Source organism: Cygnus olor, chromosome 3, assembly GCF_009769625.2.
Source record: "Cygnus olor isolate bCygOlo1 chromosome 3, bCygOlo1.pri.v2, whole genome shotgun sequence".
Taxonomy (NCBI): domain Eukaryota; kingdom Metazoa; phylum Chordata; class Aves; order Anseriformes; family Anatidae; genus Cygnus; species Cygnus olor.
The window spans coordinates 64,474,947-64,501,775 of NC_049171.1; the positions used below are offsets into that span (position 1 = coordinate 64,474,947).

General features: G+C 43.9%; 1 protein-coding gene across 5 annotated transcripts in view; it reads left to right on the plus strand.

Annotated features, from left to right (window-relative positions):
- The window catches only part of PHACTR2 (phosphatase and actin regulator 2), a 138,117-nt gene that overhangs the window by 41,554 nt on the left and 69,734 nt on the right, over positions 1–26,829 (plus strand). For 2 of the 5 annotated variants that reach the window (XM_040553355.1, XM_040553359.1), the window contains exon 1: positions 14,274–14,409. The exons of the other annotated variants lie outside the window; for them this stretch is intronic. In XM_040553355.1, the coding sequence (XP_040409289.1) occupies positions 14,367–14,409 (43 nt within the window). In that variant the 5' untranslated portion in view covers positions 14,274–14,366. Of the gene's footprint in view, positions 1–14,273; positions 14,410–26,829 lie in introns of those variants that run through there. 5 annotated transcript variants of the gene reach the window in all.

Consider the following 26,829-nt stretch of genomic DNA (forward strand, 5'->3'; position numbering starts at 1 on the left):
ATGTTGTTTCCTGCAGATTATACTAATAACCAGCAAGCAGTGAGGCGTGAAAAGTGCTTGGGTTTCTTAGATTGAACTCTAACGTAAGAAAGTGTGTCAGCTTTTTAAAGGCCAATCAAAAATGCACAGGAAGGCAAATTGTATAAAATAGAATACAATGAATTTTGCTGTAACTCTCAAAACTTGAAAACTTCATGGAAGAAATGGATTTTATACCTTAGGGCCCATGACACTTCTGTTCTTTTCAACTATTTTACAATTTGGCAATTATATATAATATACAATACAAATAAATTATATATATAATGTATATAATATATATGTATATAATATATAGATAAATTATAATATACAATATACATAAATTTCTCCTCTAAAAGTGTAGTCTAATGTTGGTAGTCAAGCTTTCATAAAGGCTTGATTATAATTAAAGCAGGATAGGATATTTTTTTTGTACGTGCAGCATCTATGCAGCGTGCAGTAGGGTATGTGCATTTTCTCTACAGCACGTTTTAGGAACACAGTTGTTAAAAAATTTAAGAATTACGGTCACAGGACACCAGAGTTTGCCTTTCAAGGTGGGGAAGAGTTAGCAGAATGCATCTGGTCGTGAGAAGATGCTCCGTGCTGTGGGATCCCCTTGTCTGTCTTTGGCTGGCAGCAGCAGCAGCAGCTGAAGGTGTTGGGGAGGGAAGGTGTGAGCTCTTATGGGGGTGTTACTTTGCTGGGCAGCTGAACTGCACCACAACCGCTCTCTCGCTTCCCCTCCTCAGAAGAGGAAGGGAAGAAGAAAAGGAAAGAAACAACTCACGGTTTGATATAAGGATAATTTAATTAAAGGAAAAATAACTACTAAGGGAAAATTATTATTAAATAATTTAACTAAAAGGAAAAGGAAAAAGGAATTACTCTCTACTTCCCACCAACGAGCGATGCTTGACCACGTCCTTGAAGCAGGGCCTTAATGCACGTAGCTGTTGTTCAGGAGGACAGATGTTTTCACAACGAGAGCCTACCGCTCCCATATCCATCCTTTTTCCACCTTTTATTGCTGAGTGTGACATCATGTGGTATATAATATCCCTTTGGTTGGTTTAGGTCAGCTGCCCTGGTGATGTCCCCTCCCTATCACTTGCCCACCCCCAGCCTGCTGGCTCTGGGCTGCTGCAGGAGATGTTAACTCCATCCCAGCCAGACCCAGCACAGCTCTGTGCGCTTACTCAAGTGTTACAATTATTTGTGCACCAGCAAGTCTGTAATATATTAGGTATAAAACTGATTGTCACTGAAATAAACTTTAGTGACTTCAGTGATATGGCACCAAAGATGCACTGAGTGATGTTCAGCTTTCATTTGGGCAATTCAGTAACAAGCTATTAGCAGCAGACTAATGATGTCTGCATGTAAATGTTCTGTCTGCAGAGAAGGTCACGCTCCTCATATTCTGGGTTTTCATTTGTCCTTTAGGGCTGGCTTAGCTTTTAGTGAGCTTTAACCTGGGAGGTGCAAAATATCATGGCACTTCAAAGGCTTTGCTGTCAGACAAATGACGTTCAGTGCGAAAATTAACAGGCAGACAAGCCCAAAGTAACTTCATTGAGGGGATGGGTTTTCCTTACTAAAGCGATGTGGTCCTTTAGTTAACCAATGCTACTAGAGAGCTTACACAAATCAAAAATCCCTTGCTTGAATTGTGAATCCAGTTACTTTATATTAGCAAAGTCAATGTGACAGGGACAATTAGTTATAAAACCAACTAATATTTATCACATGATAAGCAAATACCAAATCTGTTCAGGCTGCCTGCACCATAATTTCTTTACCTACTAGTTTAGTAACAGAATCTCTCAACACTCAGATACTTAATTTTCTTTCTATTAGACTGGTAAACAGGTCAGTATGATACGTTTCCACACTTTTCCAGTGGATCTGAATGGCACCAGATCTCTCTGTTGGAACTCCTATTCATACCTATAAAAATGGCTTAGGATTAACAGGATGCTGTAACACCAAATCTGGGCGCACAGAAAATTTTCAGCAGTGCTGGCTAGAAATTTCTGCCTTTTCACCTGCATTAACATTCAACTGACTCGCATTAGTTTAGCATACCTACTCATGGATAAGCATAAGTTTAGACTTATGATGTTTACTATGCAAAGACGTTTACTAAATAAATGTATTTAAAATCATCCAGCCCTTGTCCACAGATGTCTTATCCCATGCTGATTCATGTGGCTTTTGTGGAATTCAGCTGCACAAAATGAAGGTGGCCCTGTTTTGTCACTCGACTAAAAGGCGCTCTCTCCTAAGAGCTGCTTTGGAAAGGGGCAAGAATTTTCTCTGCACACATTAAAAAAAAAAGTCTCTGTGTTTTCCTCAGATGCCAGTTCTGCACTCTGATTTATTTTCAGCAGTTTGGGCTAATGAGGATGGCAAACACAGTACACGCTTCTCGGTCACGTAAATAAGTTGTAAAACATGCTGAAAGTTTTCGGCACATCTTCAGCAATGGATCATTAGATAGGAGGAATAAACAAAGGGACCATCAACATGACCTCTGCATAATGCACTTAATGACTGCCAGCTACATTCATAAATTTGCAGACAGTGGGTTTTATCACCACGTGTAAATCAAGGTCGAGTTTCATACTTGCTGTGGAGATCATGAGAAAATTGGAGCCTCTGACATCTTGCGTTGCATTTTAGGAGTTTGAGTGAATGGGATGTGGGCTTGAGGGTACTTGGGTACATCATATGGTTAGATGAGACTTTATATAGACTTCTACTTGCTATTTTGGTGGAAAATAATTATTTACTGTGGTACACAACAACTGTTTTAAAATAGAAATGGAGTGATCTTGTTTGTCTTAGTTTTTTGGTGTTCTTTTTTTTCCCCTTTTCTTAACACTATTCAGACAAATACAATCATTGAGCCAGCATCGCATGCCCCAGTGACAGGAAAGCCCTACAACATATAGCACTGGCTCAGGGGACTTCACAGAAAACACTGGAGCACGATGCCAAGCTGGATTTTGCCGATCAAACCCCACAACTGAAGGTATCCGTGCTGCAGCCAGTGGGCCCAGTTCAGGTGGCAAGTGACAGGAAGTGAGGAAACGTCTTCAAGTTACACCAGGGGACGTTTACATTGGATATTAAGTAGAGTTTCTTCATGGAAACGGTGGTCAAGCACTGGAGCAGGCTGCCCAGGGAAGCAGTGGAGTTCCCTTCCCTCCCCAGGCAGGCCGTGTTCTTGAAAATGTGTGTTTTCTTCCTTTGGGAATGGGTCTGGTTGCATTAACTTTTTTCAGCACTCAAATACATTTCGGCACAATAAACACTGTAAAATTAAGTCATTTTTCTCCCAGTAAGTAACATACCAGTAAAGATCCCAGTGCTGGCTCTCCCACATCAGTTGATGACATTGTAATTCAGTGAGCCACAGAACTATGGATATATCTGAAGTATGGTTTCTTTTAAATTGATTTTCTTTACAGACAAGTTTTCTTCCTGGGCATTTTTGTGAAAGCTTCTGTCAACCCTATTTAATTGAATTTGAGCTGAAAACAATAATATTACATTTACATTAGCTCTAAAAGTCTCTGCATTTTTTCCCCTGTAGCCCATCTGGCTTTAATGCCTCTAAATTTTGATTTAATGAAATTTGTTCATTTTAACTAACTTAATGTGCTGCATTAACGATCTGCTGTATTAAGCAGGTAGTTTAAAAAAAAAAAAAAAAGTGTAATATTGATGTTTAGTCTTGGTAAAAGCACTTTCCACAAGAACAATACAGCATTCCTGCTTCAGTTCGTGTAATTAGTTTCCTTCTGCGTGGGTTTTGTAACTGAATGAACCTGAGCTAAAAATGATCTGGATCAGCACAAAAAAAACAACATGACTGGCGTGATTACAGCAGGCCGGTTCCCCTGGCCACCAGCACGCAAACGAATGATGCGCAAGTATTTAAAAAGCAAAATCGGCCCCACAGATTTACACTTGATTTAAACTATCAGCACGCAGAGACCAAGTGTGATGTGTATGGGAGTCGTTTTAGGCAAACCTCGCCACGCCTTCTGACTCATTAGAAATAGAAAGCCTGCTCAAGGGAGCTGTTGTCGGGTTACTAGAGCAGCATTCCTCCACACCCATCAAAAAGGGTGCGAAGCCTGAGCCTCTGAAACCCTCCCTATCCACAGTCATTCCCTCAGCAGGGAGGATGTGCTTCCCGGCATCGAGGACGGCTCTAGCAGAGGCTGTTAGGTAAAACCTGTCAACAGCAGAACTGCATCCAGTTAGGAAAATTGTTGAAGATACTGAAAGACGGTGGCTAGTTTTGAAGACCAGGAGATGGGGAGCTTGCACCAGACCTGGCAGAGGAGAACCAGCCTGGATCAGTGCTCGGCAGGCACTCAGCTACCTCTGCGGGCAGGCAGAGAGCATCAAGGCCCCAGCAGAGCCAGCCTGGAGGGGATGTCACTCCCCTCTGAAACCTGCAGAGAATTCCAGTGGCAGGGAGGGATGCTCTGCAAGCACCCCTCCTTAGGGAAGCCTCCCATCGGTATTTGCATCTCACTGCAAGGCAGCAACATTGAGCAAAAGCCACAAATCCACGGATCAAAAGTAAACGAACAAACAAACAGGCTACACAAAAGCGGGAGATGCATTTTACACCCTCATTTAGAACCCTTTTACTCGTTGTGGGTTTTTCTAATGAATCCGCAAGGATGCAGGCCAAGTACCACAGCTGTAATTGTGGTAGGTGCAAACAGGGACTTTTCCTTGATAGCTGTAGGAAAAAACTGCCCAGGGCTGGGCTAAATGCCTTGGAGCAGCTGGAGTAAGCAGGCAGAAAATAGCAGGCAGGCTCTGCCAGCAAGGAAACGGGGCTGAGCACAATACCTTCATTGCTTCTGTAGCCAGCCAGACACCCCTAAGAAGGTGAGGTTGAGACAGAGATTTAGGAATTTTTGTTCTGGACGTCGTCTGGGTGGCCCAGCCTGTGCTGGGGAGCAGATCTGTCCCTTCGTGACATGAGCTGGCAGCACTTTCCCTGCTTTTCCCCACAACGCTCCCGATGAAATGTGGAAATCTGACCTTGAGGATAATAATATATCCCTAGGACCGGAGAGGGGTGCTCAAACACTGCAATAAAACATGCCGTATAAGTGCTGCAGATGGAAAGCGGATATGGGTTCAGTATTTGCCAAGTGGGAATAGTAAGGTCAGGCTTGCAGAAGACCCTTTGGGGAGCATGCTGTGCAGCAAAAAGCCCAGCCCGAGGAAAGGGGAGCACCTCCACTGCTGGCCTGTTAGCTGCTTTGCAGGTACCAATGAATTAAGCGTGCAGCGTCGTGCTGCGCCGAGTAAGCGGACCAGACACGGGGAGATGTCTGACATACATTTAGAGGTGTATTTAATATCACAGCGCTTCCGGATTCCACTAACATGCTAGGGATTTTGGCATCGGGTCAATGTTTGCATCAGTACCATGTGTCTCTGGAACAGCAGTGCTTACTTTAGAGCTGGCTATGAAAATAGTTTCCATTATAACCCCTTGTTTTCACATGCTTCTTACTTTTTTTTTTTTTTGAAAATCCTCTTTTGAGTAAAAAATTTCCATTCTGTATCTTTGCCAAAAGGTGAAGTTCCGCCCCCCCCCCCGTATTTCTCTTAAGCTTAGAGGAAGAATCTTTCGGATGTTTTTGAGTCATGGGAGAGTGGAAAAAAAATGCATTTTCCCAGTAGGGAAAGAAAAAGATGCATATTTTCGTAATAGTAGAAAAGAGGGGGAAATGAAACTGAAGGCTGAAACTTGTATTTTTGGCGTAGAGATTTCTGTAGTTAACTCGCATCATAGGGAATGACTTTGATTTAACAAAGGCAGAGATTATTCTAACTTCTGGCAGTTAATCAGGCCCAGGTCCAGGTTTCAAACGTTGCTGGTGTTCAGGATATTATTTAAGGTTGTGTCTTTACAGCTGCCCATTTAAAGGGGAAGAAGCTGGTCCCCTGTGGTCTCCTGCCCTTCGGAGCTAATTATAGTCCAGCAGCACATTGAAATTCATTCCAAAATCTCATTGAATGGAGAGGAACTAGAGGAACGGTTGTGCCAAACACTCTCAGCTTTTCCAAAGATGAGAGTTTTCTCAATTCTCGCTCAAGCCAGAAAGAGCAAGCGGATGCGCATTCAGGGCGTTCACGTGTGGCTGGTTTAAGCAGCTGAGAAACTTCATTTCTGAATTTGCTAATTTTTTGTTGTTACTGTTGTTGATGATGTCTCTTTTCCCCTTTCATACAGGCTAGGAAGCATCAGTGTAAAAATCTGCCGTGCTATGTATAGTTACATTGAGTCACTTAATGAGCAGATGAGGAAGGAAAGAGATAGACATCTAGCAGCCACCATGGTCAGTGGGCCTCTGCTGGGCTGCTTTCTGTTACTGGTTTTCCTGGTGGGAGCTGTAGCTGATGCATTCCTGGTAAATCCCCTTCCACACGTCCCACAAAATATACCAGGGGAGCCCCACCGTTGGACTGATGGTCCCGTTGTGACCTTCAGATGTGCATTTTCTGTCTTTTTTTGCAACTTTCAGCTATGCAGCCTGAACATTTCATTAAATGTTTCACTTCCTATCATTCAAAACCTGCTCTAAGTGTACGTATGTTTGGCAGAGACATCCCAAATGATGTGTTTATGTTGCTTCGGTGCCAAAAAGCAGTGATTCATTAAGAAGCCTGGAGACGTGGAGGGAAAGCTGCAGCCAGCAACCACGACACATGCTCTGAAGAACAGAAAGCTGTGTTTTCCTACGGAAAATGGTCGGTGCAGTGGGACGGGTGTCATAGCTGACTGAAGGGAAGAGGCACTGCTGGACAGGCTGGATAAGTTCTCCTGGATAATTTGGCTTTGTTGCGGCAGCAACAGCCAGGAGGCTGCCATTAAGCACAAATGGGAGAGGGAAAAAATATCCAAGCGAGCCAGTGAAGCTGGTAGGAGCCTTTCCTTGCGGTGCTGAATTGGGGTGTTCCTGTGCTGGGAGCACTGCTACGGTGAAGAAGAGGTGGAGGAGGAGTGGTGGTGTCCCACAGTAGGAACAGACCTCCAGCTGCTTCATTTTCTCTGCTGGGACTATGCCAGCTTCTATCAGTAGTGGGGCCTGCTCACTCTATTTATTGTAACTACCGATACGAACTCCAAGTGGCTGAAGTCTTTGGAAAGCTGGCAAAACCCCAGCTCTTGAGGAATTCCACAACCCGGTATGGCATTTTTACACCAGCGCTCTCTTCTTCCCCAGTGGCCTGAACTAGGACAGGCGGAAGGCTATTAATAATTTTTAATGCAGTCCTTTTTGCCTTTCATCGTAAATCTGGAACCACAGACAAAATTGATACCCGGTGATAAATACACACTTGATTGGAAAATTTCTGACGGTTGTTTGCTGTTTGGAAAAAGGAAACGCTGCCGTGTGCTATCGTAGCGCTGTCACTGCGCCGCGAAGCTCAGCGCAACAGGCAGCTGCCGGGACTGCACAAAGAGAACACATAGGAATAGCACAAATATTGATAGTTCTTATTATTGACAACAGTAAAAATGTAGAAGAGTTTTTGAACATTTACGGTTTACAGTTTAAACCTGAACTTTAGCATTTCAATAAGTATATTGAGGTGCTTCAATTCACTTCAATAAGTAAGACCTTACAGACTTTGGATAATACATCATGGGACATCTCTGTGGGGTTCATCTTTTTTTCAGGAATATCCGGTATAGGGTTAGGGACAAAGTGGGATCGAGTATGTCCGTTCCCCTTTGTGCTTTAAGCAAAGACAGAAGCTAGCTTTTTTTCCCTGTGTGCACAGCAGAGTGCTTTGCTCCTGTTTAAAGAGTAAAACAAAATCTGAGCCCTGAAGAACACATTTTAGTAGTGTATTACCTTTCAGTAAGTTCAAAACAAAACACAGCACTGTTGGTGTCAGAAGGGTCTAATTAATCATTGTCTGAACTGTTCATTTGATCACCTTTCATAATCTTGCACAATTGGGCTCAGAAATTCTCTAAAACCTAGATTACACCACTCCTGCTACTTGTGTCATAAGGCTTCAGGTAGCCAGTAACGCCTAAAACAGTAGATGTGAAAGTAATAATGCCCCAAATACTTGTTGAAATACTCTGGGTCTGTGAGTAATGGAAGGTTCCTGTGTAGGTCAGGTTTGCTGAAGCAAAACAGCAACTGACTTCACGTATTTTCAAGTGGGGGAAAAAAAAAAAAAGATTGGCAATGAACACAGAATAGAGAAATGTCATAGAATTTAGAATTTGCTCTTATAGAACGTTAAAGAAGGAAAACACTGTAAAGACATTGTGGGAAGTAACGGGGATGGAGGGAAAGCATGTAGAAGCTATTAGAAGGCGGCGCAGCAGGAGAGCAGGGCAGTTTCCGAAGCTGAGGAGCACGGTGCATGCAGGAGGCGAGCACATTTACTTTCCATGCCTCCAGAAACATCTGTGCCAGGACCACGCTCTTTCTGTTTTCTGCCTTTCAACCACACGCGTTATGTAAATTACTTTAAAAGCTCTGTGCCACGAGAATCTGCAAACTGTTATTAAAATGAACACGGGGATTTTTCGATATACTCGCAACGTTCACTTCTGTAGAAGCCTTCCCTAGAACAACTTGCCGGGCACAAGTAACATAAGTCGAAGGGTACAACAAAAGCTACAAATCAGATGTTACAATCACATGGGTAGATCTATAAGCATTCATCACCGACCATTTAAAATCATATCGATGCAGCAGCTATTGTGAAAGTTCCCTCTAGGTACAGACAGCACCGAGTCAGAGAGCATCGCCAGGGCCACACAGCCGGGGGTGCCTAGCACACGGCCCGGATAATAAATTATTGAACTGCTGTGGCAATGAATTGCTTACGTGATTAACCACCGTCTGAAATTTGCCTACAAAGTGTTTGGTGAATAATTTAGGCTAGCAAACAAGTTTGTAAATGCACAGCCTATTTGCAGATGATTTGTGAGCAGAAAGAAAAACTGCCTGTGCCAAATTGCCACGGATAAGTTTGCCCAGCTGTGCTTGCGATGGCAACAAGCTGGGGAGGACAAATACGAGGAGATACTGAAACAGAGCCAAGATCACCTGAACACTGATAAAAGTCTCAGCCCCTCAGACCTCTCTTAGGTAAGGGCCAGCCTAGTGCGGTCTCCCAGCGCAGCCTTACTGCTGTACAAGCAGATCCCATCCAAGGAATGCCCACTATTTGTTTTAATCAGAATAGTCCTCATTAGCATATTAATTGCATTGGCCTAAGGCTTTGAACCCCTAGCTTCCAAATTTAAAGACTGAACTACAGAGGTTCCTCTCAGCTAGCTGCTCTGCATAGCTCCCTTTCATTCGACTATGCAGAAAGTATGTATGTGGGGTTGTTTTGAGGGGGGAAGGGGAAGCCATAGGTTGCTGATGATCTCTCAGACACAATGGCCTCCTTTTAAAAAGAGACTTCAAACTCTTCTTGTGCTGTGTTTGTGTATAGGAAATGGGAGGTGACACTGCGAGAACACAGAATTGCTATTGAATGGCTATTCAATATAAAAAAAGGACACAAACATATTTTAAAATATTTTTTTAAATTTATTTCCAAGTGAGAGAACAATCTAGGGTTTTTTTATTTTGACAGCACCTGTTTAAGAACTACATCCAGTCGATGTTCTAGTCTTGAGCAAACAGGCTCGTGTGGTGCCCTCTCCAGATTCCTCCTGTTTGTAGCTGCAAGCTCTCTACAAGCAGGTACAAATTCATTGTCCTTGTTATAAACCTTAGTGTGAACCATGACTAAAAAAAAATATTTATCTTCTTGTTCATGTTTGCTCATATCATAACCTTTGCTTTGTTTGCTTAATTACACAGTTCTACAGTCTGTAGGATGCAGTGCTGCTCCTCTTCTACCAGCTCTGCACTGTATTTTATTTCATATATTTCGATTAATATTTTTCGATCATATATTTTCGATTAATATTTTTTCCTCTTACTAGGTTGAATACTTTTGCCAGTCTTGCATTCTGAATCCTCTGGTTAAATATGGTATCCTCTCCCTATAGCTTCTGTTATGTTTAGTGCCATAACTTAATCTCAGTGACTGAAGGAAGAGTAATATAAATTCACTTTTTAAAAATGCGTCTTTACTGAATGTGATCCTAAAGAGCTCTAAAGATGGGACAACAGCATCCTACATGTTGTAGGTCATGTATTGCCATCAGTCGTCCCAGTATAAGCCCACTGAAATACAGCCTTCTTTGAAGCTTTACTGTTGGGATGGAGTTTGTTCTTTGATGTATGAGAGAAGTTAAAAGCTGTGCATTATTCCACCCTCCCTTGGAAACTATTTTGAAATTTTACATTCTCTCCAGTAAAGAGATCTCATTCTAGTCATTTATACAACATGCAGTATTTGTGTTCTGCAAACACTTCTGAAGTTCACAAAGAAGCTATTCTTCCTCTTTTGGTGGAAGATTTGAGCAAGTGCGGAGTTTAACAGAATTCCCTACAGAACCCAACACAATAACTTGGGACAAGAAGGGAAGAAAGGTGCAGGTAGCACAATGCAATCAGATAACCACAGTTCTGACACCAAAACCTAACTAGGACACTGCATCCACTGACCACATTTATGAGAATGTTGTGTCAGGGCAGCTGGGCACCACTTACTGGGACCTGTGCCACCTATCAGCTGAACCTCAGCTTCCCCACCTGGCTGGAATATATGTCCATGTTTCAACATCTTCTTGCAGCATTTTCCTCAGTACAAGATTATCCCTGGCTAAAATTAAAGTGGAAATTTTAATCCTGGAAATCTCGCTTTTATGTTTTGGGACATTTTAGCTTTGCTTGTAATTCTGGACTTCAGGAAACTTCAGTTCTTTGAAGACTGTAACAACTACAAACGACTGGGTAGTCAATTTGCGTCTCATCTCATTATTTTTTTAAAGATGAAGTGGAAAAAACATCTAAAAAAAAGTGCATTCATACAAATGTATTAATTGCAATCTCAAATCTCTGCTAGAATCAATTGTTATCAAACATTATCATATTCTTAAACTTTTAACTGTCCTGAAAGCCAGCTACATGGCAATAAATTTACTACACAGATTAAAATATCTCTATCATACTGTAGATTGAAAGTCTCTAGACAACTGAATACTAAATGTATGTATTTTATGTGGATGCTCATAGGGGAATGTCAGTAGGATGCTAGAATCTCTTCTATGTGGAGCCAATTGCATAAATATAGCTCTACATATGAGAAATGTAATATATAATTGACTGTCCAGTTTCTCTCATAGTTGATACTGGTAGATGTCTTCTCATACACTGCTGAAGATTCAGAGTACCCTCTTGTTAGTGAGTCATAAGGTGAATTCTTCAATCTAACACCTTAAAAAGCAAGATTTAAGCAGAAAAGTGATGTTTTTTTTTCCCCAATTTAAGACCACTAATGACTGTGACTGGAGTAGCCCAACAAATATGTTACTTTTTTTGCATCTCTAGGTAGGAGATAAAGCAGAAAGAGACATAAGTGTTCTATAGATCAGTGCTATTTTAAATATTTTATTTTTTATGAATATTTCATATTTAACTAGTATTCCCTGTTTGGAAACAAGAGGGAGTGTTTGCTATTGCCCGCTTTGCAAAGGCTGAATAAAGGATCTATAAATCTCCTTAATAAGACCTTTAAATGTGCTAATGCAAGCAGATTATTTCTTGTTGAATGTTTGCTCTTTTGGTACATTTTATAATCAGAAGCTTCATTTTGTTATTCTATATGATATGCCTACAGTCTGTTAGTATTATAAATTAATATTTATCTTCCCTAAACTAGAACTGAACTCCCTGACTTTGTAGAGTAGTAGTCCTACCAGAGTAGTTCTGCAACATACCGCTAACCACCACTGAGGTATGGTGGTGACAGGACCCTTGCAATGAGATGGCTGCAAAGAAATGATATAAAAGAAAATCACAACCATCAATTAATTTTTTTTTGGGAAAAAAAAAGTATTGGCAATTAATACACCTGGACTGGAGGATGTGATAGCTATACCCATTTTATGTGCTTACGAATAGACTTTGAGGAGTTTATTACCTTCACGGGAATCATTGCAGACAGATGATCTATACATTTGCATTGTAAACGGGGTAGGGGAACACAAATTCCTTTGATAAAATTAATGAGATCCACCAGAGGCAGACAGGAGCACTTTTATGTTCCTGTTTACAAGTAACTCCAAAGGGAGAATTCAACTTCCTCAAAACAAACCCTTTTAAAGTCATTTTTCAAGGTAATAAATGTGGGGAATTGTTGGGAAAAAAAAAAAATCATCTTCTGAGAAAGACGTGCTAGGATTCAGTTGTTTAAGAAGCTTCAGGAAGCATCTCTTTGCGTGGAAGGAGGGATCATCAGAGCATCTCCTCTAGTCTCTTTCTTAACTCCTGCTGCATAGCTCAGTCTGGTGTCTCTGTACGTGTCCCCGTCACTTTTCTACAACACAGTGCTCTGCAGGGGGCTCCTGGATTGCCAGGAGTGCTATAATACTTGCTCTTCTCGCACTTGTATATTGAAATGCAGTACCTGTGTCAGTCTTTCCTATGCACATCCACACCAAGCCTTTTGCTGGAGAGCACTTGTTGCACTTTGCATCTCATCTTGTGGACTTTGAGTTGTCTCCCAGCTTTCAGGGTTTTTCTAAAGCTGCAGACAGCAGCACTAGGCACCATATAGTGTTTTTCGTCTGATAAGAAGCACAATGATGTAACTGTATCTCTACTTACCATTTTCCTATTTGCACATCCAAATGAGAATATTACCTTTCCTTTGCATCAGCAGCAGCTCACATGCATGAGCTTTCTCAGATACAGCTCCTGCAGGCTGCATTGCTCAATCCTTCATGCCTGACTTCGTTCTTCTGACCCTATTCAAACTTACTTGAACGACCTGAGTTTATTAAATAATCCAGATAAGTCTTTGACTGCCTTGTCCTCGTTATCACTCTGGTAATATTTACTCCACCTAAAATTGCTGCCAGGAGTGATTTATTTAGCCTTTCAGAGCTGTTTGAAATAATTCCTCTCTAGATGGCCGATGAAAGCACCGAGAACCTCCCTACAGCTCCCCAACAGAAGCACCCTCGTTAAATGTTAGTGCCCTGCAAGCAATTGGTCTTCTTTTCATTTATCTAGTTCTTCATCTGTTTGTGCTTTAGCATTTTTGTGTTGTCCTCACTTTTTCCTCTCGTACTAAATCAAATACCTGATGGAAGTCTATTACACTCAAGCCAGTACCTTTGGGAACTGGAAGTGTTACTCACATCGAACAAGGGAATAGGTTTGTTTACTAAGACTAGTTTTCTATAAAAAAAATGAAGATTGGTGTTAGTTGTATTCTTGTCTATTTGTCATGTCTTAGTTGACTACAAGACTCTTCTGCCCATGACTGATGCCAGGCTAAGCGGCTGCTGCTGTTACCTTATTTGCTTTCTGAGCACGGGCCTCACAGTTCTGCATCTCCCAAAACACCATCGCAGTACCAACACCGTGATGTTGGAAGGCCAGAAATCTCCTCAGCCACCCTCTCTAGGACTCCCATGCCACTCAAAACCACGCTAACTTCACCCTATGTCTCACTAACAGATGTTCCCTGGCATGTTCTTCACAAGAGCCTTCTGTGGCCTCGTGTGATGCATCTTCCTGCCCGTTCCTAGGTACTGAGCAGCAATAGCCACTAGGCACTTGAGATGTTTGTTTTTTTTGTGTGTTTTTCTTTTTTTTTTTTCCTCCATCGGCTAACAGTTACCTGTTTGTTCTAGGATTAAGCCCGCAGCAGGGCTTGGATTACGCATTAAAAGAAAAATAATAACGAAAACCAGAAACTTTGTTCCCTTTGCCCTGGTGCTAGGCAGGATGCCTCCATTTGCCCCAAGCCTTCCCCCTTGGCTGATCCCCCTGGCCGCGTCCCTTCTTCCACTTCTCACAGCAGGGGGCTGGCTGCCGGGGGCTGCCGTCCCGGCCCACCACCCGTCACGGCCTCGGGGAGGGCCCCGAGCGGGGCCGAGGCGGTGCCGGGGGCGGGGGCCGCGGTGGGCGCGGCGCCGGGGCCTCCGTCCCGCTCGGAGCCGTGCCCCGGCAGCATGAGGGGCGGCCGCCGGGACGCCGCCGCCGCCGCCGCTGCTCCGGGAGCAGCCGCCCCCCGCCAGCCGGCGGGCGGCGCGGCCCCGGCCCCGGCCCCGGCCCCCCGGGAGCAGCCGCGGCGGAGGAGGCTGCGCCCCCGGCGGGCGGCGTGACGGCGGGGCGCCTCCCGGCCGAGCCATGGGGCAGACCTCGGTCTCCACGCTGCCCGAGCCGCACGGCGGTGAGTACCGGAGCTGCCCGAGCCCCCCGTGCCCGGCCCGGCCCCGGGCTCCTCCTTCCCTGCCCCCCGGGTAACTAATAGGAGGGAGGAGAAGGGGGCAAAACGGGGAAAAATTAAAAAATAAAATAAAATAAAAAGCTGGGGAAGGAAAGGGCTGCTGGCACCTCGCCCGGCAGCGCGGCTGGTAACCCGCCCATCTGGCTGCGCTTGGCTCCGGGACGGTTCGCTGTGTGAGCGGTATTTATTGGGAATAAATAAAGAGCATGTGAGGGGAACTTCGTCTTAGTGTTGTTAATAGAGGAGCCGCAATTACTTGCGGAGTGACTTTCTGGAGGTAGGAAGGAGCCGTGGGTCCCTTCCCGCAGCCGTGGGATGTAGGGGCTGAATTAGTTCCAGCAAGGTCTGAAGTTTCCTGCAGAAATGGCATTGCACGCATGTTTTTCCTCCACGTCTATTTCCCTTGCGTTCATTTAAAAAAAATAAATCCCATTGTAGTCCTTTGTATCAATTGTCTTCTGAACTTCATTCTTAATTCTCTCGCTGCTTTTAATGTAGGAATGTTCTGTCTACCAGGAGACAGTGCAACAGATTTCCTTTATCCCCTTTTCCCCCCTTTCTTCTCTTCATGGGACATTCAAGTATAGCTTTAGCAGTAACACCTACGTTTTCAGCAAAGCTTCATTGTGTTGTCAGTGGTGCAGCTTTCCCCTCGTACCACCCCAGGAAAAAATCTTGGATGATTTCTTCTTCTGCCAAGCGTTACGTTGGACCATTTCCAATGCATTTCCCCATCCTGCTGAAGGTCTCGCCCGGCAGCCAGCACGCTAGGATTGTACCGAGGTAGGCACTGAGGAAACAGCTGTGAGGAAACAGATGTACGGGTTAAAAGCTTTTGTTAAACTTCCTGTACCAAAACGTGTCTGAGGTGCTATGTGCAAAAGTGTATTTTGAGGTTATTTTGGCAGGAGGGGGGCCTGTTATTTTGACAAATCATAGCTGGGCTTGCGTTGTCTCCGCAGAATGTGACTGCGCTGTAACTGGGCTGGATTTGTAGGTTTAACTACAAGAAAAAAACGTCACCCTTGAATATTTCCCTAACAGAAAATGGTATTTCCAATCAGGAGCAATAAGATGCAGTTATCTGAAGGTGTAGATTATAATGATGCTACCTTGGTGCAGCCAAATAAATTCTTGTCATCACCCATTTAAGAGCAATGGGCTTGAGACACTGCTGGAGCCTTCAGGAGGTCTCGCAGAAGAGCAGTCCCGCTGCAGGTTCAGCTCCATCGGAAATGTTGGGAGACCATGTCCTCAATGAGAAGCCCTTGGGGCAGGTACGTTCGTGGGTGCCCTGGGTTCCTGGGAGGGGCAGAGCCGTGTATTTTCTCTCATCTGCTGTGCGGGCATGGTCTGAATGCTCGATAAATCACGAAGTTTGGGATGCCTGGTCCAGCTCAGTCAGGGTGGGGGCTGGCTCCCATTGCTTCCAATTGAGACTGATCACCCCTTACGCAAGGAATCCTAAAATCTTCATTGATTTTGGCACGCCGGCCAACGACAAGCTGTTCAAGTCTTTGACAGCTGCTAGAGATTAGAGTTGAAGGAGATCCCTGTCTTGTACGCACAGTTTTAGTGTTTTAGTGCCAAGGAATCAATAGTGCATTCAGATCCCTAGTGAGCCAAACAAAAGCAGCTGTGAGAAGTCGCTTGCCTGTTGGCTCCATTCTTCTCCCCAAACACGCCAGCCTTTAGGGGTTGTGATCCTGCTCTCTCATGCCCTTCATGTGCCCATGTGGGGTTCAGAGGACTGTTTTCTGGGCACAGCAGGGCACGGTACTGGTGAATCACAGTGGGGCCTCAGCTGGACTGTTAGGCTGAAAATGGTTTGATACAGAAAACTCAAGTAAAAGATTTTTCCTGAAAGGGTATTATAATAAATACAATATACTGTATAATACAATACTCAGTACAAGCACAATTCAATGTCCTGCTTTTTTTTTTCCTCCATTCTTTAAAGATTTACTTTAAATAAAAGATTTTACTCTTGGAAAGGGAAATATAAACTGAAATATTTAAACAGCCCGACGTCCTGTTGGCACTTTCCTGCTGGGTTAAGTGCAAGACTGAGGCCTTCCTATAAAACTCTTAAGTTCTCAACTCAGCAAACGCATATTCACACCAGCCAGAGCAGAGCTCTGTACAGAGAGGAGGAATCGTGTTTTTGTGTCCCACTGCCTTCCAGCAACTTCTACATGCAACGTTTGTATGCAGCAGTGCTCTCTCCCTGGGGTTTGCTGTCAGCTGTGGGTGTTCAAGTATTTTCGACAGAAGAACCAGGGCTTTGGTCTCCTCCCCTGACTGTGATGGGTAGATGGACAGCAAAGCAGGTCTTAGCTGTCTGTGGACACCCAGCAGGCAATCTGTTGCTCCTTCTCCCCCTCAGTTCCAATTTCGCTGGCATTTAGATTAATTTTCTAAAGCTTGTTTGTTATTTGTCGTGGTCTGCAACTGTGAGCAGAAAAAAGGAATTGGCTAGTGATAGCAAGACAGCACAGATACGTGGAAAAGGATGAGTGCATACTGTCCTTGTTCATCTTCCTTCCTCTTCTGTGATTATCCCATGCCTGGCAGGACTTGATTAAAGTGCTCTCTCTTCATTCATTGGCTAGGGTTTGGTGCTTTTTGGGGTTATCAGCTATCATATGCAAAGGCTATTACTTCTTTCTGATAAAGAGCTTATCAAAAGATAAGAGTTGTGCGTTTTTTCCTTTTGGGTTTGTTCTTGGGTGATTCAGTACCACACAGAGTACTGGCAAACAGCTGAGTCCTCAAGTGGAAGCGTGATTGTCATATTGCGAAGCAAACACTTAAAGGAAAAAAAAAGAAAAAGGGTATTTTCAGTGGGGTAGAAAAGATTTCTGGTGATTTTTTTTTCATAGTTATGACTTGTCAAAAAATGAGGCATGGTAAAAACACATCTACAGGTGTTCCTAGAAGGGCATCCGTCAGTTCAGCATGGAGTCTGTGGAGCACAGCCGAGTGTATAGAGGGGAAGGAGCAGGCTGTAAAGGGCAGGTCTCAAGAACCTCCTGCCCTGATGTCAGGGTGTTCAGCTGTGTGAGCTGAAGACGGGGGCCAGATCCCTGTACTGATCTGCAAAGAGCCGCGTACGTGCGTAATCCATGGGTCTGTTTACTGTGGGATGGGTGGGAGTTCCTTTCATCTTATACATTTAGCAGAAACAGAGCACAAATTGTCAGGCTTGGGTTCATCCTGTTATAGACCAGATTTTTTTTTTTTCCAGGACATGAAAATGTACTTCGACAGCACAGGAAAACCATTTCCCACCCAGCTCACCCCATTAGATGAAAGCAGTTACTCTCAGGATCCTGTTGTTTGTTGACTTTGGCACTCAGTGAAATAATTACCATAGGTCAAAAGTTAACATGTTTCTCAGACTGTTCTTTTTCATCTCTCTTGGCATTATGGGATTTCCTCTTAATTGACAAGAAAACAGCAGCTTCACCTGTGTCTGTGCAGAGAAATTGTAATTGCCTTAACTGGGCAAACTTATCTTAATTCTGAAATGAAATGGAAAACTGATGTTTGTTTCAGCAGTTCCAGGTGTTGACAGACAAATTAGTTGGTTATCAGTGCAGCAATATCAGGGTTTGTCGTGGAAGAGAAGTTATTCCAGCAGCACTCCACAGTAGTAGCTACTTCTGAGCTGTACTGGTGATGCTGCGCTGGAGCAAGAATTTCTGCTCCTATGGAGGTATTCAGCAACAGCCTTAATTTTTCATCCTGACTCAGTCCACTGCAAATCTGAAGGTGCAGACAAAGCGCTTATAGTAATAATTCCTAATAGGGGAAAAAAATAAAGTTTATTTTTCTCTTACAGCTTCTCTTCCTTTTAAAAGTGGAAGAACTTTGACATCATTGCACGTTACAGCAGGGTATCTCAAAGCATTTACAGGTGCACTGAGCTACTCACAACACACCTGTTAGCCGGTCATTTCAGTTACCGGTGCACTTTAAAGAAAGAAAAGACAAGATATTCAGCTGCAAAGTCAAGTCCCGTTTGAGGTGAAGCACTAAATGAGTTGCCCACAGTCTCAAAGGACATTCTTGGCAGAGAGCGTCATCTTTGGTGGTTTTTTCCCAGGTTTAAATTGACTGAGGGCTCTGAGGCTGAATCCTCGCAGTACTGCACTGGGAATCCTATTCTTTTTTTGTCCCTTCTTTATGGTTTTGTAAATTCTGGAAGAGTTATAAGTACGATGTAAAGGGAAATCTGTTTTCAGATTCTGCTAAATTTGCATCCAAAGCTTTTCTGGTTTTGTGGATCTTGAGCATGGGAAACTCTTTCTCATCTTACCTGTGTTGTCAGATGGGGCTGCAGATGTGGTAGCTCCAGGATTTGGACTAATTAAGTGGGCAGTTTGCCCCAGGATTTGGGCTGAGGGACTGAATACTTTAGATACTTTGTCAAAGGCCCAGAAAGCCCATGTTTTCAGACAGAATGGGTAGCCACAAATTCACCTATTGCTAATGGGATCTGTAAGTGTTTAGACCTTTTAAAAGTTGGTCCTTGTGTGTTGTGGGCTGAAACACCAAAATAATAGAAACTCCTGGGTAAATGTGGGTCTCAGTACCCAAAATCACGTTCTGGTTTGTGCTGTCAGGGAAGGTCCAAGTGTGACCATGTGAAGTGAATCACTATTTATATATGGGGCAGTGTGTCACCTCTTCTCACTTTGAGGCTGGTTCAAGGATGCCAAGAGTTCTCCCCTGCTGCTGCCAGCAGAGGTGACCTTTCCTTTCAGGCATGCTGGCTGAGATGGCTTCATGTGCTGATGTTTGGTAGTCACTGATCACCTGTTCGCAGCGTTAACCATCACCTTCCTCATCTGCTATGAGGAGAATGAGAACTGACCCCAAGGAGGTCAGCGCTGACGGGGCTGCGAAGCCCCGTGTGCTGACGGGGTTTGTATGGAGTTGTGTTATCAGATGGCCACCCCGATACTTCCCCCAGAAGCTCCCAGGAGCTCTCATTTCCCCCTGAGCCCCCTGTGCTAAGGCACGCTGAAAACTGATCCCACCCTGTAAGATCTCAGCCGCCCCTTGGATCAGTTGTCCTTCCTTCCTAGATCCTCTTCCTCAGCTTTCTTACTGCTCATGGATAATGATGCCTTGTTCTTAGATGGCGTTTCTCATTACAGGTTCCAAAACACTTTCCAGTTGTTTTCATAATATTCCTTGATTTAAATGGGAAGATTGAGCCTGAGGAAGCAGGACAGCCTACTTGAAATCACTCAGTGGGCCTAAGACACAACCAGAAGGAGAAAAAAAAGATCTCCCAAGTCCTCGTCAGTGCTTGAGCCCTATCACAGACCCACCTATTAAAAGCAGGAAATGCTTGAATGTTAATATCTCTCTTTGTGTGTTTTTACCTACTTAGAGTTATCCTTTAATTGTTTTGGACAATGACGCGTTTCTAGGGCTAAAAATGAAGAAGTGGTAACATTTCTGAAAAATACTTCTGAATCACTGCTGGGTTGGGATTTATTTTTTTGCTTTAGTTCTTTTAGAACATGCTGAGGATTAAAAAATAGAGTTCATTTAAGGCTTTGGAGCAATCACTGATGCATTTTTTACAAATGCTTCAGCCGATACTTAGCCTGCTTCTGGAATTTACTTTCGCCTGTAGTTTTTCAGTCGTAGCAATGGCTAGAAAAACATTTCTGATCCACAGAAATGCCCAAACCAGGTGCGATTCAGTCCCATATGGAGGAGGAGTGCTTCTTGAAGAGTCCCTTCATTGCCTTCTCTAGTTGGCCTAAGTGGGATTCCTGATCCTGTGCTCTTTCTGATGGGAACCGTGACAGTGTGATAGAGGGATTTTCATGTGTCTGGGCAAGGCCAGCGCTAGGCATAGGAGGGAAAAATAGAAGTGGAGGTTTGCCGGTGATGGTTATTTGGCTCTGGTAACAGGCAGTTTAATGTTGCATGTGCTTGTGAGTCAACAGAATTTGGTTCTGCCAACATTGCTGAGAAGCCTTTGGTCACATCTGTTTTCAAGCCACATAATGATATTGATGTTAAAAATACGTGCAAAGAGGAAGAGAAAGAAAACAGGAATACAGACCATCATCAGGCAAGGTAGGCAGGCAGTGAGGGTTTCTTATTTTTTTCCCCAAAACAGAATCAAAGGCAAGCTTTGAGTGTGCCTTTGAACCAATGAACCAAATTGGGTCATTTACATCTGTTCTCGGGTGATCTCTATAACTCCTAGGTTGCCAGGTGTATTTTTTGGCAAATTTAAAACTATGCTGTGGCTCTAGAGCATGTTATTTTGTATAATGTTGTATTATGGAAATGTTTCAGTAGGAACAATTCAGGAAGGTCCCTGTGAACATCAAACTGATACAGGTTGTAAAGATGAGCTGTTTTCTCACTATCTCTGCTTAGAATCTCATGGGTAACAGTGCTGGGTGTCCTCTCTTGGCTTTTTTGGTGCCTTTTTTTTCCATTTTCTGGGCTGGGTTATAACATTACACTTTGTGAATCAATTTAGCCTTGCCTATTTGCAATCCATACGGTGTTTTGGACTAACAGTCTGTACAGACAATGCAGTTACCTCTGTCCATCACGTGGAGGCTCATTATTAGGGAATTTGATTCCAGACTTGAGTCGCTCACAGGCCTTATACAAGGTTACTGCATAGGAACAAATTTCTTCTGTCTGTGGCTTGGTTTTCAGGCACCTGGAAACAAAGTCTCTGTCCAAAGTGAAAGTCCAGTTTACCTTTGTGTTTTCTCACTGCTTTAAACAGCCGTGATGACCAGTGCAAGTGGGGAAAAAAAGCTAGGGAGAAATGAGGGTCTTGGTAGCGCTGCCATTTTGTACGGTAGTCAAGGATATGCAGACAGGTTGCATGCAAATAAAATGAGAAAAAATGTGAAGATACTGACTTACTGTCTGGTTTGTGGTGATTGGCTATCTGTGAGTTGGACACCACGCTTCTATATAATACTGTAAGCCTGTGATAACACTGTCACTTGGCAGGTCTGACTATTTATACAAAAGCCTGTGACAACGATACCCTTATGAAAATGAAGTTTTATTGAAAAGATGTAAACTGCAAAGTGTGTGTTGCCTTTTCCCTCTCTGATTCCTGCTTTGGTTACCAGCGAATCTGCGTGATGTTTCCTTGAACAGAACCAGGCTGTGGTACCGCTCTCCTAGCTCTGCAAGCTGTCAGGAAAGCAGGTCCTGTTGCCAGAGCTCAGCCTGCACCCCTGCCCCTGCAAATGTGCTTTTTAATTCGTGTTGCGAGATGTCTGCACTCTCACTGCCCAAACCAGCAGAAGATGGTGGTCAAGGCAACTACCTGATAGGCAACAGAAAGCGATCTGGATCCAAGCTTGTGGTTGGTAGCTACCTGAGCTACATAAAATAGCACTTAGCGGGAATGAAATTGGGTCTGGGAAGCCAGCTCTGTGTGCCAGCGTCCTTTTTTTGTCCTCAGCAAGCTGCTACCTCTGCTGATGTATCCCAGATCCTAATCTATGTCGATGTGTGTTGTTGCACCGATGCCAAAAGGCACAGCAGTTCATGGCAGAGTCACGATGCTGTAGGCCCAAGTTACGTCCTAATATGCCCCCAGCCAGTTTTTGCAGATACTATAGCGAGTGAGAGGCCTGAGATACTTACTCCTAACCAGCACTTTGTGACCCATGAGGCTTTGGTAAACCTCAGTGTGGCTTGTAGGTCTCCAGCCGCTGCTGTTTAATGGACGCATGGAGATTTCTAATGTTTGGCTGCCAAACAGGCGATGTTAACCAACGCAGTAGCATCCTGAGGCAAAAACACGATGCAGCTGCAAATAGGAAGGGCCTGTCAGCTTTGTGACTTTCGTCCTGTACATTTTCCTTGCTTATAGCCCCCAGGGATCAACTTACCTGAAGCTTACCTGTCATAACAAGCAATATAAAGTCAGCCAGGCTGAGAACTAATCTCCTGGGGGCTTTTTTTCTTTAAACACTCCCACTCCATTCACCCCCTCCCCAAATCCTGTGAGTCAACAAAGAACTGACACTTTCATTTTGCGTTTATGAAACATGTAGATTCAGTGGGGTACAGACAAGCAATTAGACTTGTAACCACTTAAAGTCATTATAAGCTGGTGGGAAATGATTTTTAGATACTGGCTGTCTTTATGAGGAAAAAAAACACCAAACAATTAATTGCCAAGAAATTGGGCACGTTTAAAGTGTACATGTATAATGTGTTATAATTTATTTCATTGGTAATAGCTCAAAACTGGCTGTGTATTTCCTTTCCTGTAAATGTATTCAATGTGTCTGAAGATTACTGGCTTGTTCCTTGCAGTTTTGTAGATTTATTGCATTTCTGAGTGGAAGGAAGTGTTGGTTTTGGCACAGATGCTACGAATATTCTTGTTCTGAAAATGTGAAGTAGTGTTCTAGTACACCGTTAATCTGGCCTCTTTTATGTTGACACAAAGAAGGGTGTAGTGGCTTTGTTGTCCTGTGTGTTATACCATCGTGCATGGTCCTCCTTTTCTGATGAATTGTTCAAGTGATTCATAAAAAGAAGGAAAATACTAGTATTAATAATTCGTATTAAAAATGCATACGTGACTTAAAACAGCTTCATTAATTGTAGAGTAGTTCCTGTGCTTAAATACTGAAATTGAGAAGTTTTGAAGGCTGGTCCAACTCTTCTTAGAAGATAACAGATTTGGTAACTTGGGAAGAAAATGCCAGTTTTGTTTCTTACTTGAATATTGCCACTTTTGAAACATGGAAATGGAATATGGAAGAACTACATAAGGCCCGATTGTGAGACATGAAAGAAGCTATGTCTGTGCAAGTGGGTGAACAATAACACGGACAACTTGAGGTCTGTGGATAAAGCCAAGTTGTCAAGAGCTGGACAAGCACCAGGCAGAAATGAAAGATGGTCTATAGTTTAGTTGGAAGGGAAGTCAGGGAGAGTAGCAGAACATGAGCCAGCAGGAAAAAGGAGATGTGAACTACAAAGCATTGCACAAACTACATGACCATGACGCTTGGCTTTTAAAGCCTTTTGTTTGACAGCGCCATCATGTTTACGGTATGGTGAACATGATTCTGAAGAGAGGACAAAAGTTTTTGCTGGAAGAGTTTGGGGGAATCTGCAGACACCTGAAACTGAAAAATACGTCCTGGGTACTTACGGCAACACCTCTGCCTTAACTCCCCTCTGGTACTGTTCATTCTGCTAGTTCCACCCCCAGGTGCTTGCTTACCTTCCCCTAAGCAGAAGCTGCTCCTTGCTTAGCTCAGCCCTGCTAGTGTGTGAGTGTTTCCCAAGCTGTGTCCCAGTGCAGAATAAGCACGGCTAGCTGAAACCCTGCATCAGGGTGATTGAAGCTTTTCCACTGACTTTGCCCTGAAGTGGGGTAGGGAGCGTTCGTGTGATCTCTTAGCACACAGGAGTGAAGGCCCCAGCTCATCGCCCTGGCATGGACTAGGAAGGTTTGTGTCTCCCAATGCTGAAGTCTTCCATGGGCATTAACCAGTCCTGAAAATGGCCATTGGGTAGTAAATATTGTCGTCCTCTCTCCTCACTAAAAATGGAGCATACAAGACCTGGTGAACTGAAAGCTATAGACCAAGTAACTAAGTGAGCAGAAATGAACAAAGTCAGGCCCCGGATTTTTGCATTCACATCTTTCAGCCAGCTGTCCCTGTAGAGAAAACATCTCTCTCCGTGTTGCTCAGCCTGCAGTACATCCAGGGTTTGCTTAACCGCAGAAGAAAAACACTGCAAGAAACATCCGTAGAAGATGAGGTGAACCAAAAAACAAATAAAGTCCTTCATTAAGCGAGTTGAGGGTGGTGGAGGACTCCATCTGGAGATAGTTAGTCACAGCACAGGGTTAACTTGCTTGCTATCCCTTCAGTTTGTCAATGGGAACAGCCTCCTCTCTCCTCCCACATCTCTGTTACTCTGCCTGTGGTTTAGCAGATAACATAATTACATCATGACAGTCCCTGGATGGGAATGCTGCTGTTTAGCATAATTGGCAACCTGTTTTCTCCCTGAGGGCTTGTTTCATGGGTTGTATACCAGCAGGGCAGAACTGAGCCTTCAGTGTCTTTTCAGCAGCACAAAGCTGTCTGGCGGCAGAGATCGGGTTTTTTTTAACCCCTAAGAACTGACACACCCTCTGTGTTAATGGGGCCACAGGTTTTATTACTATGTTCCAATTTAATTTTTTACTCTTTCTCTTTATGCACTAAATTCCACATGGGAGTGAGAGGAGAGTGGAGGAACAACACAGGAGGCAGAGCTAATTAAATTAGCCATTTCTTAAAAACAAATACCAGGCAGTTCAATCTCATTTAAAAAATAAATAAATACCAGCACGTAGCCCATTTTTATTGGTTCAAGCAGTTACTTCCATGCCCAGATGTTAATGCAGGGACAAATTGTGATTCCCAAGGGGTTTATTTTGTCTTACTCTATTTTTTTTATAACTCACTCTGTGCTCCCACCATTTTTGGCATTTTTATTTTTTTACACAAGGGGTGGTAGCAGAAGTTTTGAGACAAGCCAAAAATTATTGTTCTTTAGGGGGTAAAGAAAAAGGAATGTGTTTGGGGTGAGAGAGAAGGGAAATTTGGGTAATACTGAGATGGTGCACCAGGTCACCCTTCAAGAGGAGACAGCAAAGAGTTGTTTTTTTTTGTTTGTTTGTTTGTTTTTCCTGACATACTGACAGGAACTTTCCTTTTCTAACCCAAGGATTGGGGCTGGAGTCCCGCAGAGAGCTACACACATGTGTGCAGTCACATATATTTGTAGAAGTTTTTACTATCCGATTAAGACTTGTATTATATCCTTGGTGTAAACTTCTGTGGTGAACTTTTCAAGAAAACTGTGACATTTTTCAAAGTATTTCTTGTCTCTTATCAGTTAAAACAGAAATGCCAGAGCTCTGATAGCGATCACTGCAAATGGTTCTTTGTCTAAAACCACTTAAAGAACTGGGACATGAGACACTGAGCAGCGCTCCTCTGTAGCAGGATATAGCGGATTTACGGTAAACCCTGCTACAGCAGGGTTTTGCTTAGGTCTCACCAAAGCTGGGTAGGTGCCATAAGCTGTGTCATAAGAGGTGAAAAGGGGTCCTTTAGTTTGGTGGACAGAGCCCTCTGTGTCACCTAGTCTTGCTGTAATTACCTGAGAAGAGAGCCATCTGTGTTACAGAATCACAGAATCGTCTAGGTTGGAAGAGACCTCCAAGATCATCTAGTCCAACCTCTGTCCTAACACTAACAAGACCTCCACTAAACCATATCACTAAGGGCTACATCTAAACGTCTTTTAAAGACCTCCAGGGATGGCGACTCAACCACTTCCCTGGGCAGCCTATTCCAATGCCTAACAACCCTTTCAGTAAAGAAGTTCTTCCTAATATCCAACCTAAACCTCCCCTGGTGCTACTTTCGCCCATTCCCCGTCATCCTATCACTGGGCACGTGGGAGAATAGACCAACCCCCACCTCGCTACAGCCTCCTTTAAGGTACCTATAGAGAGCGATGAGGTCTCCCCTGAGCCTCCTCTTCTCCAGGCTAAACAACCCCAGCTCCCTCAGCCGCTCCTCGTAAGACTTGTTCTCCAGACCCCTCACCAGTTTCGTTGCCCTTCTCTGGACTCTCTCGAGCACCTCCATGTCCTTCTTGTAGCGAGGGGCCCAAAGCTGAACACAGTACTCGAGGTGCGGCCTCACCAGAGCCGAGTACAGGGGGACAATCACCTCCCTAGACCTGCTGGCCACGCTGCTTCTTATACAAGCCAGGATGCTGTTGGCCTTCTTGGCCACCTGAGCACACTGCTGGCTCATATTCAGCTGCCTATCAACCAGTACTCCCAGGTCCTTCTCGGCCAGGCAGCTTTCCAACCACTCATCTCCCAGCCTGTAGCGCTGCTTGGGGTTGTTGCGCCGCAGATGCAGGACCCGGCACTTGGCCTTGTTGAACTTCATACAGTTGACCTCAGCCCATCGGTCCAGCCTATCCAGATCCTCCTGCAGAGCCTTCCTTCCCTCGAGCAGATCGACACACGCACCTAACTTGGTGTCATCTGCAAACTTACTGAGGGTGCACTCAATCCCCTCGTCCAGGTCATCAATAAAGATATTAAAGAGGACCGGCCCCAGCACTGAGCCCTGGGGGACTCCACTAGTAACCAGCCTCCAACTGGATTTGGCTCCATTCACCACAACTCTTTGGGCCCGGTCATCCAGCCAGTTTTTAACCCAACAAAGCGTACGCCAGTCCAAGCCACAGTTGTTACAGTGAACATTAAATTTGACCTGAAATGAAATTGTTGATGATAACTTT